Below are 16195 nucleotides of genomic sequence, written 5' to 3'. Positions count from 1 at the left end.
TTATTTGTGTTTACATAAAAGAAGAAAGACATTTTCTGTACACCAGCTGCCTCTCCCTTACCCTTCTGGTTGTCAAGAAGGAAATTGCTATCCTCATTGCCTCCAGTGATGGCGTAGGAGACGCCATCTCCATCCGGGTCGTTGGCATGAACGATGGCAACCAGAGTGTCAGGACCGGCATCCTCACTTAGGAAGGTCTTATAACTGACAGAGAGGAAGAGAGAAAGATGTGTTATTTCTTTACTGTATACAAGCACGTTGCAGAAGTAAAGAGATGAAGGATGTCATGAAAGGGTATTAATGTGTGAAAAGAAAAATAGGCTGATGCCAGAATGTTCAATAAAGTTCAATAAAAGAGTAGAAGAAATAAAAATGTGAAAGAGACAGTGGAGCAAGAGGAGAGGTGAAGATGAAGTGAAAACAGATGGAAGAGAACAGTGGGATTAAAAATAGATTCTGAGTTAAAAACAAACTTAATTAACAGATTGACTCTGTGGGCGAGAGACCCAGACAGCGACAGGGGTGAGGCAGAAAAAAAGAGAGAGAGAAAGCTCACAGCTGATGTTCATTATTAAACAAAGTTGTATTAACAATTCAAAAGGTGACAAAAAATGAAAACTGCTGCAAAGAGTAGAAGAATCACGATAATTCTTACACGTTCTGTGAAAAGACAGGTGCCTCGTCATTGGTGTTGGCGACTCGGATGCGGATTGAGGCAGTCCCGGTGCGAGGGGGTGTTCCTGCATCCACTGCAACCACCAAAAACTCATAGATGTGATTAGGGCGCTCATAGTCCAAGCGACGGGCGGGGCTGACCACACCCCCAGACGTGATGCTGAAGTCACTGCTGGGAACGAAGTATGAGATCTCCGAGTTTATCCCGGAGTCACAGTCCCGGGCAAGTACTGGATGGGAGGTAGGTAGGGTGAGGAGAAAGGTGAAAGAAGAAAGAAAATGAGTTGTAAAGTGCAGAAGATATCACGAGGGTAAATAAGGAACAGAAATAAGAGCTCAGAGAAGATGGTTGTAAAGATAGAGGTGAGAGGAGTAGGAGACAGAGATGAAGAGATCGGATAAGGTGGAAAAAGAAGAAGAAGGGAGACATTTTTATTAATAACTTAGTTTGTACACTGTTGTAATGTATGTATGATTATGTGTACTTGTCTGTCTCTGTGAGGACCAATGTGAGTTTGCAGCCTTGAGATTGATGTAGTTAGTCTTCACTGTAGGATAAAATCTTCAAAGGCGTGCTTGGAGGTTCAGACATAGTTTTAAGGTTCAGGTTCGGTTAAGGAGCTCAGTAATGTAGTATGTCAACAAGAGTCCTCGCAAAGACAGAGGGAAAAGTAAGCATGTGTGTGAGGATGTGATGCTGGCTGTCCGCCTAATAAGAGCAAAGCCTCGCTGAAGTTGGAGTGTTTGATCTCAACCAGTCACCAGCAGCTATGACAGATGGCTCTGACTCACACACACACACACGCACACAGACACACACACGTAGACACACACACGCAGATGAGCTTTACAGTCTAACCACAGGTGTAATGTGTTGGTTTTGTGTTCACACAGACCCTACTTCACAGATCAGTGTGTGTGTTACCTTGCAGCAGTGAGGTTCCAGGTGCGATGCTCTCAGGTATGTTGTCTCTGGTGTAGATAGAGTGGAGGAACTCTGGTGTGCAGTCATTCTCATCTGTTATGTGTACAACCACCTGCAGGGAGCATCCCACTGTTATTATCTGGTATCAGATTATACTTTGTGTCGGTTTCATATTCATTTTAGTGTGAGCCAGCAGGAGTGAACAGGTGAGTTATTTCATCTGTCAGTCTGTCCCAGGGCATGCAATCCATTATTATTTAAACCAACTGTTAACTGCATATTTCTGTACATTTAAGTATTATTATTCATATTGCCACATTCATTGACCTTGTTTATAGGTAATTTCATTGTTTAATCACATTAACATGTTCCTAATTTAATGTTTAAAAGTACTTGAAAAAGGCAAAATCCCATGTAAAATTAGGGCAACAAACTGTATTGTCATTACTGAAAATAACCGTATTTTTATGAGAAAGTTATTTTCTGGTATTATTTTGGCGCCCCAGCTGCCGGAATATTACTGTTTTTCTAGGATTTCTTTTTTAACAGTGTGGACCTGGTCTCATGCTTTGGATCATTGTGCTGCAAAACCCAGCTGTGCTTGAGCTTGAACTGCTGTAGGTATTAAAGTTACTGCACTTCATATCTATCTATTAGACACCAGTTTTATAAAATTTATAATCAGGAGTCTTCTTCACACAACAAAGTTATCTTAGGGTTCTTAACTTATTTGTCCATAAAACATTGTCCTGTGGTTTGTATGTGCCACTTTTTTCTGCATAAAAAGCCATCTTCATGAAATTTAATGGTTAAGCAATGATTTGACAGATCACAGCTGGTAGGGATGTAATCAGTTTTTTCAATTTGATTACAAGAATAGTATTTTGTGATTCATCAGGGTGGCTTTGTTTTATGTCAGAGCTTTTTTGATTATATAATGCAGTTTATTATGGGATACACACACAAAAGAAGAAATCAGGCAGAGAAATTCTTTGTTTCAGGTCTAAACTAATCAAAATCAAAAGACCCAATCAAACCAGTGCCTATGACAGAATGAAGAGAAAAACCATGAAGATGTAAATTTAAAGTCATTTTTGTTTTGTTTTCAGACATTTTCTATTTCTTATCACAAGAAACTAGAACGTCTTAGTGTAAAATTCACAGCAGACACTTTGACTTTATTAAACTTATATATACTTTTCAAGATAATTGAAGCAAACATTGTGAATACACGTCCTCTGGTCGAGGATGAAAAATATTTTCTTGTTCTCCCCACTTCTCCTTCAAACATCCTAAACCTTGAGCCTCTGCATCATCACCTCTCTGCCGTTCCAGTTTAGTTTCACCCACTATCCCGAGCTCCTGGAGCCCAACCAAAATGCTATTTTCCATTCCCATAAAGCCTGATTTAACTGGTAAGGCTGCAGACATGACCACTTGAGCACAGATTTTCTCTGCAGTCGTGAACCTTCGACACACCACCTGTTCAGTAATAACAGCAGGGCAGAGGAGAGGCAAGCAGAGAGGATTTAGATGCATGACTGCTTCTGCAAACATGCACTGAATATTTAGAAGCGTAAACAGTAACGCTATTCCTTATCAGTTTTTTTTTTTTACATCCAACTCAACAGGTGAATATGTATTTCCTATGTTGAAAGACTGATACAAAAGAAAGAAGCACATACACACCTTTTTAAATCAGAGAGACACAAAGGCAGAAGCACTGACTGCAGTCACTGTGGTGCAAATAGTAATCACTTGATAACAGTAATTACTTGATTTTATCATTTGCTGCACATGATTTGTGTGACTTCTTTTTACTGACAGAAAACAATGGCAGTTTTTTCATTTCTGGAGGATTCATTTGTGCATGAAGAATAAGAGCAAGTGTTTATTAGTAATAGGAAACATTTTTAAAGTTGAGAGCTCTATGAAACACCACAACCACACTTTTTCTGTACTCGTGCCAAACTTTTAATATCTGCTAAGAAATTGATTTCACATGTTTAATAGATTTGACCAGTTGTTACTTGAAAGTGATAAATACAAAAACCAAGTACAAAAACAAAGATAACACCATTTGACAGGCATGAAGAGCTTTTAGCTGAGAACTTGGCATTTCTTCTGTTTATCCATCTACAGTACTGTTGATCCCTCTATTGTTTGCTGAAGCTTTATCAGAAATGGTTTCAACTGAAGGGTGGTTGGGAAACCATTGTTAAAGAAGGCGGGGAGTAAAGGCTAAGTTGTGCCAAATTATAAAAGAACTGAAATGAAAATCATTGAAAACAGGTCTTCTGGAGTGATGAATCCAAACATTTTTGTGAGTAGGTACAGAGGTGGTCAGAAGAAAAGGACAAGAGTGAGTATGTACAGTCATTCATGGTGTGGGGCTGCATTTCAGCCAGTGGTGTTGGAGATCTAGCCTCTGATCTCCCAGCACGATATCATAGCAAACCATGTAATAGACAGTCCGGTCCACCGTGTCCATTTCACGCTTCGGGCCTCTCCAAAGAGTGAAATGAACACACATGCACAAGTTGTAATACCAGCAGGGGGAGATACTATATTTAAAGCCAAGAGGTTGCTAGTGAGCAAGGAAGGTATGAAATACATTCCAGTGTCCTTCATCACTAGAGACAATTAAGCTAGGTGGCTAATGTGTATTTAAATGTGTTAATAATGTCTGTTTAAATACTTTCATGTGATTATTTTCATGGTAGCTTGGAATACAAATATCTCCCTCTGCTGGTACTGCAACTTGCATGCATGTCCATTTTACACTTTGGAGAGACTTTGGTGTGTCTGTTAAACATTTTTAAGTGATACTAGGTTGGATCTCCACCAAGTATACAAAAGGTCATGTACCCAAATTTGGGGGGAAAATTCCCATCAGCCAATTCCCATATACTGGGTGAAGATGGATTCTTTATGTAGTTTAGGCAAAGACAAGTGTACTTATAAACTAATGGTTCAATAACAAACCAATAACTGCTCATTATCATAATTTTTTACCTAAATTCCTATCTCTGTTATATATTTAAAGAAGTTTTTCCTTTACAGGTGGCAAAGAGATGCTATTTTAGTGTGTTATTGAACCTATCTCGAAGTCTTTGGGGTTTCTATATTGAGAAAATTGGGAAAATGTGTGTAGTCTAGATTCATATAATATTAACAGTCAAAAGAAGGTACTAAGCTTGACACCAAATGTCAATATAAAGCTGTCGGACTGAACGATGGAAAGAGACAGACTTCATGTTGACGGCTTTAAAATGTCTGATGAAGCCAGAGGCAATAAAAACTGCAGAAGCTACAGTAAGGTGCAACATAAGCAGTGCTGCAAAACCCTCTCTCTCTCTTATACATGCACGCGCGCACACACACACACACACACACACGCACGCACACACACACACACACACACACACACACACACACACACACACACACACACGCATGCACGAACAGGCAGGGCATTTATAGTGAATTAGCCAGCCAAGCTTATAGAGCAGCAGTGGCCTTTGGGGGACACTGGTAGTTTAGCAGCTATTCTCTCTGTGTCTCAACCATCTGGACACTGAGAGCAGGTGATAATGGATTTCTCTTGGTGTGTGTGCTTGTGGGAGTGTGTGTTAATGTGAACAGATGTAGATATCTGTTGTATTAAGTCTTCAAAGCTTACTCTGAGGGTAAAAGTCAGTACTTAGCAGCCAGGCTTCTGCACTTTACGTATGTGTGTATGTGTGTGTGTGTGTGTGTGTGAGTGTGTGTGTGCTCGAGCCACATATTATCTATTATTGTGCAAACTCTGTAACAAAATAAAAAGAAGGATCCTGCACCTCAAAACTGCTGATTCCTAAGTGATTCCTAAATTCTGAACGGAGCTTTGAACTTGTGCATTTCACTGAGTTTTCATCATGAGAGCTTCACGGGATGCTCAGCAGTTTGTTTTTAGTGGTATGCTTGCAAAATAAACACATAAACTTAATAAACAGTAAATGAAAGAGTTGCATCACAGCATCTGATTCAGCAGCAGCACTTTCTTTCTCATTTTAAATTAATGAGTTTTCATCAGAGAAGTGGTATGCCGAACTGTCAAGGGTCAACACCCTTACATGTTCTCAGATATGTGTGATGATGAGCTGTGCAACTGTTGTGGATTTATTCCAGAGGCTGTGGTAGCACTTACAACTCTGTATTGACCTTCCAATTCACACCATAATACTCCATGGCCATCATGTGATTCGACTGTAAGAGTTTAATATGCCATTGATGTGTGAACACTTAGAGTGCCTACCATTCTCCACCAGTTATCAGATATAATAAATTATTTTCAATCACCCTCTAACATCTGTTTTCAATTATCAGGTTGTCTGAGTGTTATTTTTCCCTGGTTATTGTTTTAACTGCAGTGCACGGGACCACAACTTTGTCCCAAAAGATAACGCTGTGTGTTAAAGCTGCAGCTACATGCTGTTGACATGGATGTATTCATTTTAGAGCTTGCATTCACACATCAAACTTGTAAAAGTATTAGTCACTTTACACAGATTTAAAGATAGTATATTTGCATGCTTGGTAGTGTAGATGTACCTCTGCCACGCTGCTAAGGCCGGTGTCGGGTTCAGAAGCTCGGACCTGCAGGGTGTGCAGGTTGTGACCACTCTCATAGTCGACGTTCCTGGTGAGGCTAAGCGCGCCGCTCTCCTGGTTGATGCTAAACAAATTCCCTGGATTAACCAGTAGCATGTATGAGAGACTCTTCTTCTGGAAGGAGACAGCCTGGACAACTGCGACTCTACATGGACGTGGACACACACACAAAGCAAGAAATTTAAGCAACACTAGTAACAGTTTTCTTACCAGAAAGAGAAAATAAAGGGAAAAATAGGTTTGAGTTCTCCAAGATTTTATGAAATCCTCTTCTTAGACCTCTATCTTCTGCTGAATCAGATAAAATACTGTATCAGTTTTAATGTGTGCACCAGTTCACAGTCAGATCCAAGTCATGTCTTAGCATGGCTTAGCAAAAATACTGCAGCTGGTGGGGAACTGTTAGCTAAGCCCCCTAAAAGTAGAAAATATTGAGAAATTTCCATAACTGTTGTAGTTCTTTAAATGTCATTACTCATTGGTTGTGGTTCCTTACCTATTTTAGCACCGTTGTTATTTTTATTGCTTGTATTCCTGTTTTTGTCTGTGTAAAGCACTTTGAATTTCTTTGAATGAACTTGGTGTGCCTTGCCTAAAGTATAAACATGACCACAGGTCTGCAGAAAGCTGATGTGCATTTCTTTTTCCAAACAGACTTATAAAGTGAAGAGGAGCTGTGACGTGCTGGTCGAGCTCCAGTGCTGCGTTTAAAGTCTGCAGCCTTCATGGATAATTCTGAACTCAGACACCATTGCAACCCGATTAATCAATTTAACGTAAACTAACACACACGTACGCACAAACACACACACAGACGCACATACGGTCAGAGGACACGTGCATGTGAGGACATAAAAACACATAAAAGGGACATAATGGAAGAAGAGACACACAGAAACCACATGCAGAGATACACCCACACACACACTGCTCGCAGGGTGGCATGGATACTTGGATATTAATACAATGTGCTTTGCGCCAGCAGCCCTGAGGATTCACACACACACTCCCCTTCATGTTTATCCAGACCTCGCTTTTAATAAATATTTGAATTTGCCACACTTTCAAATTCTCAGCCTCAGGCCACACTCATACATCTGGGTCCTCTTCAACCACCTCCACCCACCCCAGCCTTCTCTGCATCATCCCTCTATCCTTCATTTTCTTCTCTTCCCTCTCCTTCCTTCCTCTATCATCCCTTCACGCTCTCCACATCCCTCCACATCTCCCTCCTCCTCCTTCTTCTTCTTTCCTTTTGTCTCGCTCTACAGGGCTCATCTTTTCATGCATCACATGACATGCAAAGCAAGGGAGCAGGCACACACAGACAGACACACATATGCACAAATGCCATTTTCACATTCTGTGTCTGAGGCAGTGGAATGCAAATCATGTTTCTGTAAATATGGAGGCAGAAATATAAACAGACACTTTTGTTAATAAAGCCTACTCACAACAATAGTACCAGATGTAAGATTACAAGTACTTCTAATATGTCTCTCTGTGTATAACCCTGTCAGTAACATATGCAAACATATAAATTAAAAGCACATAAAACTGGTACCTTTTGGATCACTTCTAATGCAGTTGCTTGATACAAAGCAGCATAAGGTGCTGTATCAAAACTTGTACTCATGGATCATACAGGAATTATACGCTTAGTATTTGTTCTAATTAATGAAATTTAAGTATCGTATTTTTATGTGTTAACTGACAGGCATTTTGGTTTGTACACATCTGTACATCCATGCAAAGGGTGAACCCGTCATTGTCAATAGACCTTGCTTTGAAAGTTTGCCAGCACACAATATGGCGTCTTTTGGTTTAACTGGTGTAACTGGTGGAGGCCTAAATGCTAAAAATAAGGCTTCAAAAAAATTTGTCGAGTAGAGAAGGCTTTGTATCAAGTAACGATAAGAAAAAGAAAAACTTAACACTATCACTTTCACCTTTTACTTATTGAGGTTTATATTTCAGAAAGCATGTGTGTAACAAAAAGCTTCTCTTAAGTTAACATCTTATATTGCAAATAAACATCCAATGCTGTTCTTTGGGAGTTTCACTGTATGTATGCACAAGGCATATATTTCTAAAGAAACTTACTTTCTGACTGGCAAACCTGTGAGACCTAATTGACTTGTGAAGGGCTAAAATAATAATAGCAGTCTGGCAGTTTGGATGAAATGTCTCAGATGCCATCTTGTATTTTACAGGATTTAAAAGATTAGCTACTAATATCTTGAAGTATTACAGAACTTTCGAGTGTCTTAGAGTGTATACAACTTACTAAATGTGACGCACCAACAGCATAGCCAGGTGGTTATAATGTCGTAAGTGTTATTCACAGAGCATACACACAAACAAGGGATAACAATCTGTCAGACTGCTGTAGGGACTCACGGTTGGCCAACGGGTATGTTCTCTGGTACATTCAGGCTGTAAGTGGAGTTGGTGAACTGGGGTGGCCGATAGCCTGCAAGGATAGCAACAGTGGCTGGTGGCCCTTTACGACCATGTCCATCCACTGCCTGAACCCGAAGGAGGTACTCCTTACTGGGGGTCAAAGGTCGACCGGTTGTCCTGATCTCCCCAGAACGATGGTCCACCTCGAAGCACTCCTCATCACCTTTATAAAGAGGAAAGGAAACTCTGCCTTTAAAAACATTAATATAGATAGATAGATAGATAGATAGATAGATAGATAGATAGATAGATAGATAGATAGATAGATAGATAGATAGATAGATAGATAGATAGATAGATAGATAGATAGATAGATAGATAGATAGATAGATAGATAGATAGATAGATAGATAGATAAACAGACAGACAGACAGACAGCAGCCACAGCTGTCCAATTATAAAACTAAATAAGGCAATATGAGGCTAGAGGGATTCTCTGAGTATGTTTATTTCTCTCTCTGTGTGTGTTTGTGATTAACACTTTTTGAAAAGTCCCCACTGGAGAAGAGAATGAAGAGGGAAGTCTGCAGTAGAAATGTGGAGACAATTTGACAAAAGAGAAAGAAAGCAGATATGGAAACTTTGAGAAGAGGAGGACAAGAAGAAGAAGAAAAGTACAGTTTAAAGTTTGCTTAGCCTCTCTGTCCACCATAATAACTGCCATCATCACCTCTTGGGCTGGTGCAGAGTCCAACAATTTCAGTAACTTTCATCCTATATCCTATCTATTATTTATTTCTAAAATCCCTGAGAAAATAGTTGTTTCTCAGGTTCTTGCTCACTTGTTTGGCAATAATGTTTTTGAACAGTTTCAGTCTAGTTTCTGTCCCATTGATTCTTAAGAAAACAGCCTTTGCAAAATTCACTAATGACCTCCTGATGGCAGCTGGCTCTAGTCTATTAACCACTCCTCTTCTTTATTTCCATTACTATTTATGCAGTTGCAGCCTATGATACTATGTCCCATAACATCCTTCTTGACAGACTAGCCTCTACTGGAATTAATAAACCACCCCTAAACTGGTTTAATTTCCATTTTTAAATCCTATCCTGGTTCAGTCAACTTAAATATCCCAGTTGAAATTTTCATTTCCAGTTACTTGTTCTCCAGGGATCTGTTTTGGGGCCTCACCTATTTATCATCTGTCTATTTCCTTTTGGTCATATCTTCTGTAAAATTATCAGCATTTCAATTTCCATTGTTATGGTGATGACACCCAGCTCTACCTGTCAGCCAAACCTACCACCACTCTCCCAGCCACCTTCCTCCAGGAAATCAAATCTTGGTTTTTCTCATTGGCACCAAATCCAGAATGTCAAAAATTTTCCCTCCCGACTGACAACTCCTCAGTTTCTCCTTTCCCTCACGTTAAGAGTCTGGGTGTCATCCTTGACAGCACACTTATTATGTCACTTGGTCCTCATACTTCCATCTTTGTAACATTAATATATAAAGACATTAATGTCTGTCTGTCACAACCAATAGTACTCCCATCTTTATTCACACCTTGGTTGTGTCCTACATGGCTTCCATTTCTTTCTCACATATCCATCCATAACTTTCAACTGGTCCAGAAGTAGTCACAGAAGTTTCTCCATTTATCACATCACATCTGTCATTCAGCAGCTTCACTGACTCCCAGTTAAATATCGTATTGATCTCAAGATTCTTCTCCTCACCCCTAAGGCAATCCATAACCTCACTCTGCAGTACCTCTCTGAACTACCTCACGTTACACACCCATTCACATTCTCACATCTTCTTCTTCTCTTCATCTCACTACACCTTGTGCCTGTTTGACTACCAAACAGTTGCATCAGTTCCTCACCTGGAATCTCCTCCCATGAAACATCTGTAACAGTGATTCTCTCCACTTTCAATTCCCATCTCAAAATGCACCTCTTTAAACTGTCATACTCACTCTGCTGGTCTTCCACCTGTCAAATGAATCCTCTTTTCTTAATTATTTTATATATTTTAAGCTTGTTTTACTGACTTGATTGACATTTTCTTGGTTCATTCTTGCACTCTTTTAAAACTCTTTTGTGTAAGGTGACCCTGAAGGTTTTGAAAGGTACCCATTATAAAATGTATTATTATTATTATTATTATTATTATTATTATTATTATTATTATTAATGTTATTGTTAAAAACAAAGATAGGCAAAGTAAGGTACCACTCACAAAGACCTAGACAACATCCGCGACCCCTAGACAACCACTAGTTACTAAGAAAAGATTTATATTCCCTGATTGGTTGGCAAGTGGTTGTTGGCTGATGCTGAGGGAAAGTGGTTACAAAGAGCGTGTTGCACCGAAACCCTTCCTGCCCGCTGCAGCCATCCATAATTTGCATGGAAGATGTGCCTTGTCTGCATAAACATGCTAACTAACCACAGAGCAATAGTGAAACTTGAAGTCTGACACAGGCACACAAGGAAACAAAGAGGCAAAGGCTGTATATCATGTAATGAATGGAAAGAAGATGAAAGGTTAGGATGGGTGGATAAAAAAAGACATGAAGGGCAGAGAAGAATCCCCAGCTGTTGACTGGAGGGTTTTGAACCAGCAGCTGCATCCAACCTGTCAATCATCTTCTCTTGTTTTGACTGCTGAGGGGAGATTTTTCTGACACTTGTTTGTCAAAGTCTCACTAAATGAGTTCTGGTTTGCTTCTAAAGCTCCTATAGATTGCCTTTATTGTCTCACTTGCATAATAATCTATTCTGAATTGAAATTAAAACTGACTTAAAGTAAATATACTTTTTAGGTTTAGTTCAGAGACAAGAAGATGCATATTGGTTTCTTGCCCCTGATTGGCATAGCATGAAGACTAGACAAGAGGCCGGGGGAATCAGCTGGCAAACCTGTCCAAAAACTGAATAACAGCACCTCTAAAAGCTCACCGACTGATGCTTTATAACGGCATCCAATGACCTAAAATATCCAATGACATGTCCAACTGTTCTGGACAGACATGCGATATATGGTAGTTTTTAATATACAGGGTGGGCCATTTATATGGATACACCGTAATAAAATGGGAATGGTTGGTGATATTAAAGTCCTGTTTGTGGCACATTAGTATATGTGAGGAGGCCAACTCCTCAAGATGGGTGGTGACCATGGTGGCCATTTAGAAGTCAGCCATCTTGGATACAACTTTTGTTTTTTCAATAGGAAGAGGGCCATGTGACACATCAAACTTATTGGTAATGTCACAAGAAAAACAATGGTGTGCTTGGTTTCAACGTAACTTTATTCTTTCATGAGTTATTTACAAGTTTCTCTTTGTTCACAGCCATTGACATGTCGAAGAGGAGCGGATTGAAATCGTGTTGACAGCTGGTGAACGCAGTAACCGGGTCATTGCAGCAGATTTCAATGCAAGACACCCTACGAGACCACCCATCCCCCATGCTACAGTTAGCAAACTGCTTGCTAAGTTTCGTGAAACTGGTTCGGTGTTGGATTTGCCAAAATGTGGACGCAAGAAAACTGTCACTAATGAAGAAACATCAGTGGCTGTCCTAGCTTCATTCAGCAAGAGCCCACAGCGTAGAACTCGCCGCATGTCACTGGAGAGTGGCATTAGTTGAACATCCCTTCGGCGGATATTAACTACTCACAAATGGCACCCTTACAAACTCCAGCTACTGCAGCATCTCAACGAGGATGACCCAGATTGGCGCACAGAATTTGCAGAATGGGCAAAACAAAAATTGGAACAGGACCCTCAGTTCACGCAGAAGATTTTGTTCAGTGATGAGGCAAACTTTTATGTGAATGGTGAAGTTAACAAACAAAACCACCGCTATTGGTCTGACACTAACCCACATTGGATGGATCCCTCCAAGACTGTTGGAACAACAAAAGTGATGGTTTGGTGTGGTATATGGGGTACAACAATAGTGGGTCCATTCTTCATCAATGGAAATCTCAAGGCCACTGGATATTTGAAATTGCTACATGATGATGTGTTTCCCTCTTTATGCACTGAAGCTGGCACGTTCCCTGAGTTTTTCCAGCAAGATGGTGCACCACCACATTATGGGTGCCAGGTCCGAGCATTCCTAGATGAACAGTTTCCTGGAAAGTGGATTGGTCGTCGTGGGCCAGTTGAATGGCCCCCAAGGTCTCCCGATCTGACCCACTTAGACTTTTATCTTTGGGGTCATCTGAAGGCAATTGTCTATGGTGTGAAGATACGAGATGTGCAGCACCTGAAACTACGGATACTGGATGCCTGTGCTGGCATTTCTCCTGCGGTGTTGCTATCAGTGTGTGAAGAGTGGGAGAAGAGGGTTGCATTGACAATCCAACACAATGGGCAGCACACTGAACACATTTTATAAGTGGTCAGAAACTTGTAAATAACTCATGAAAGAATAAAGTTACGTTGAAACCAAGCACACCATTGTTTTTCTTAATAAGTTTGATGTGTCACATGACCCTCTTCCTATTGAAAAAACAAAAGTTGTATCCAAGATGGCCGACTTCTAAATGGCCACCATGGTCACCACCCATCTTGAGGAGTTTTCCCCCTCACATATACTAATGTGCCACAAACAGGACTTTAATATCACCAACCATTCCCATTTTATTACGGTGTATCCATATAAATGGCCCACCCTGTAGAATGAGGTATATTTTACTGTGGAGTAACACTACTATGATTTCGTGAAACTTCTGAAAAGAAAAACTGATATCTGTCAACCTCATCTACAGCCAGAGACTGCTATAGATTCTTATGTTGTCGCTTTACAATGGAACCATTAAAAATGGAGATTTTCATTACAAATAAGTAGGATTCATGGTACTGCATTTGAGTCCCCTTGTGTAGGTATTTGACTATGCAGAGTGAAAGACTTTGGGTATATGGATGTGCTTGCATGCACTTCTCCAAAGAAACAGAAAACCCAAACAAATACGCTGAATGCTGACTGGTTGAAAGTTGGGCTTGAACAGGAAAGGGAGAAACAGCTGAGTTTATCAGCAACATAAAGAACACAGAAAGTGGTTGAAGTGGAAATTATTTTTGACAGTTTCACTTTATAACTTTATAACTTAGGTCTTCTCCTTGGTTGTTTGGATGACCAACTAAATCTAAAAAATATTTTAAAAAATCTTGATGGCGATGCTTGACAGGAACTGGATCAGAACTTTGAAGAGTTTACATATCCAATACAAACACAAAAGGCTACAAGTTTCCAGTTTTATAACAGTAGCATTCCTGATGATTAGATTGTTGTCTTATTCATTTAATTTTTTTTAATCTAAGTTTAAATTAAAGTTAGTCTTGCAACTCGGTGTTGTTTTAAGTGTATAAAAACATGGCAGACGGGAGTGACAGCGATTTATTTCAGCTTTCTAAGAAGAATATTTTGAGTATATTGAAGAAGAGAACAGAACAGAAGTTTTTGTAGATATAAAAAAAGAACCATTTGTTTCAACTTTTGGTTTTTTTATAGTACGGTGAAGGTGGGTGCACAGTGTTTTTAAAAAGAGCCACAGAAACTGAAACTTTCGCCGCATTTTTAAGCCACTAAAACAAAAACTGCAAATTTAGGATGCTGTAACTGATTAAAATAACATTAATGCCCCTAATTGGCCTCACTCACTCTATGTGAATATATTTTCACATTGGCATGGTGTTAAAAAAACATTTTTAATATAAATTATTGGATTATTCATTCGTACACATGTAGTCACATTACGCCAAGGGGAAGTAAGAAGCTTTTAATAAGAAAGCATTAGAAATTAGCTCTCAAAATATCTCCCCTTCACTTTCCTCCCCCATTTTTCTTCACTTAAAAAAAAAAGAAATCCACAGCCACCGGCGCCCATCCGCCCACCCTCTGACTCTCCCACTCGCTGCCTCTCCAGAGACTTCCCTATTATTCCTGAATCTGGGAGCTTTCTTTGCCCCAGGGAGCGATTAACAGCACAGCTCCATCCCGTTCTTGAGCATTTCTTTCTCCCTCTTCCACTTGATGGTAATTGAAATTCAACAAGTCAAATTTTTATTTATAAATCACTCTTTTGAACAAAACAGGTTTGTCACACAGAGCCTGGCAGAGCAGCAGCGGACCTAATTACAGATACAAGCAGGAGATAAGAGCAGGAACAAACACATGACAGGTTTTTAGAAAAACTGACTGAAAAAAGATGGAGATTTGACTGTGGTAGGTAAAAAAAACAAAACATATAAGGTAAACAATGAAAGAGTCGGGCGAGTGTTGATATTATAAAAGACATGTTAATGCATTTGAAATGTATTTTTCATCTTTGAAGGGTTCTTTACATCTTAATAGCTCATTTTCAGTGTATACAGTATGCTACATGGTAAATATTTATATAGTCATTCTGCACAATACAGCAATTAAAATAAGAATTTAACCACTCACCCTCAAGTAGGAAGAACTGAGCTTGTCCTAGTGTCCCATCTCGTTGTCGTGCTGACAGTCGATACACTACGGTGCCTGGTGTTGCATCAGGACCAATAGCACCCAGGTAAGGTGAGGGAAACATCGCCCACTGCAGATCAGCCTGACTGGGCATGCTCAGAGTTAACCTGCACAGGTACCAGTCATCACCTGGATAAGAGAATAAACAAATATGACATTACTACCTGTAACTGACTTTCAATTCAATTCAATTCAATTTTATTTATATAGCGCCAAATCACAACAAATGTCGCCTCAAGGCGCTTTATATTGTACAATAGATCGCACAATAATAAATACAGAGAAAAACCCAACAATCATATGACCCCCTATGAGCAAGCACTTTGGCGACAGTGGGAAGGAAAAACTCCCTTTTAACAGAAAGAAACCTCCGGCAGAACCAGAGACTTTAAAAACTCCTGTTACTCAAGAATCCAAGATAGCTCTGAATAGCTACCATACAGTCATTAGGATTATGTAGGTGTCCTTCTGAAAGGCATGATTGCATTTAGCCAACTTATTACTCCCCCATGTACCTGCTGCACGCTCACTTGAAAATAGTTCAATTGTTATAACACCATTAAGTTTGTGAATGTTACTTCTCTCGCAAAATCAAGAAGGAGGTGAAACTTCCAATATAAGAGAATGGTTCTTGCTGGTGTTTAAACTGATCTGTTTATTTATGTATTGTTAAATAACTCTATTCAAAACTACCTCTCACCCAATGTTGGCTGGGATAGGTTCAAGCCCCTCATGACCCTGAACTGGATAAGAGGAAGAAAACGGGTGGATGGATGTATACATGAATGGATGGAAAGAAGCCTTTTTCAACTCAATACTAATCTTTATTGAGCCCAAAGGAAAATTCATAACACTTCTAAAAACCAAAAAAGATAAATGCTTGAAAATGTTCTCAGAAGACAACAGAATCTGATTTAGTAACATAAATTTGGTTTATATTTTTGTTATGGCTTGTTATGTGGTGGACAAAAAGTATTAATCGTCTCATGATCTGTTTCCCCTTGATAGATG

The 16195-nt window shown here is 39.6% G+C and overlaps 1 protein-coding gene across 1 annotated transcript in view; it reads right to left on the bottom strand.

Annotated features, from left to right (window-relative positions):
• Window positions 1–16195, bottom strand: part of si:dkey-22o22.2 (neural-cadherin) — a 151298-nt gene that overhangs the window by 80499 nt on the left and 54604 nt on the right. Inside the window, exons 2-7 of the mRNA XM_039619932.1 lie at window positions 15125–15313; window positions 8654–8879; window positions 6194–6398; window positions 1601–1712; window positions 656–905; window positions 62–204 (exon numbers count right to left, since the gene is read on the bottom strand). Of these exons, the coding sequence (XP_039475866.1) occupies window positions 62–204; window positions 656–905; window positions 1601–1712; window positions 6194–6398; window positions 8654–8879; window positions 15125–15313 (1125 nt within the window). The remainder of the gene's footprint in view (window positions 1–61; window positions 205–655; window positions 906–1600; window positions 1713–6193; window positions 6399–8653; window positions 8880–15124; window positions 15314–16195) is intronic.

This window comes from Oreochromis aureus, linkage group 11 (genome assembly GCF_013358895.1).
Source record: "Oreochromis aureus strain Israel breed Guangdong linkage group 11, ZZ_aureus, whole genome shotgun sequence".
In the NCBI taxonomy this organism is placed as follows: domain Eukaryota; kingdom Metazoa; phylum Chordata; class Actinopteri; order Cichliformes; family Cichlidae; genus Oreochromis; species Oreochromis aureus.
This window is presented reverse-complemented; position numbering and strand designations above follow the sequence as displayed.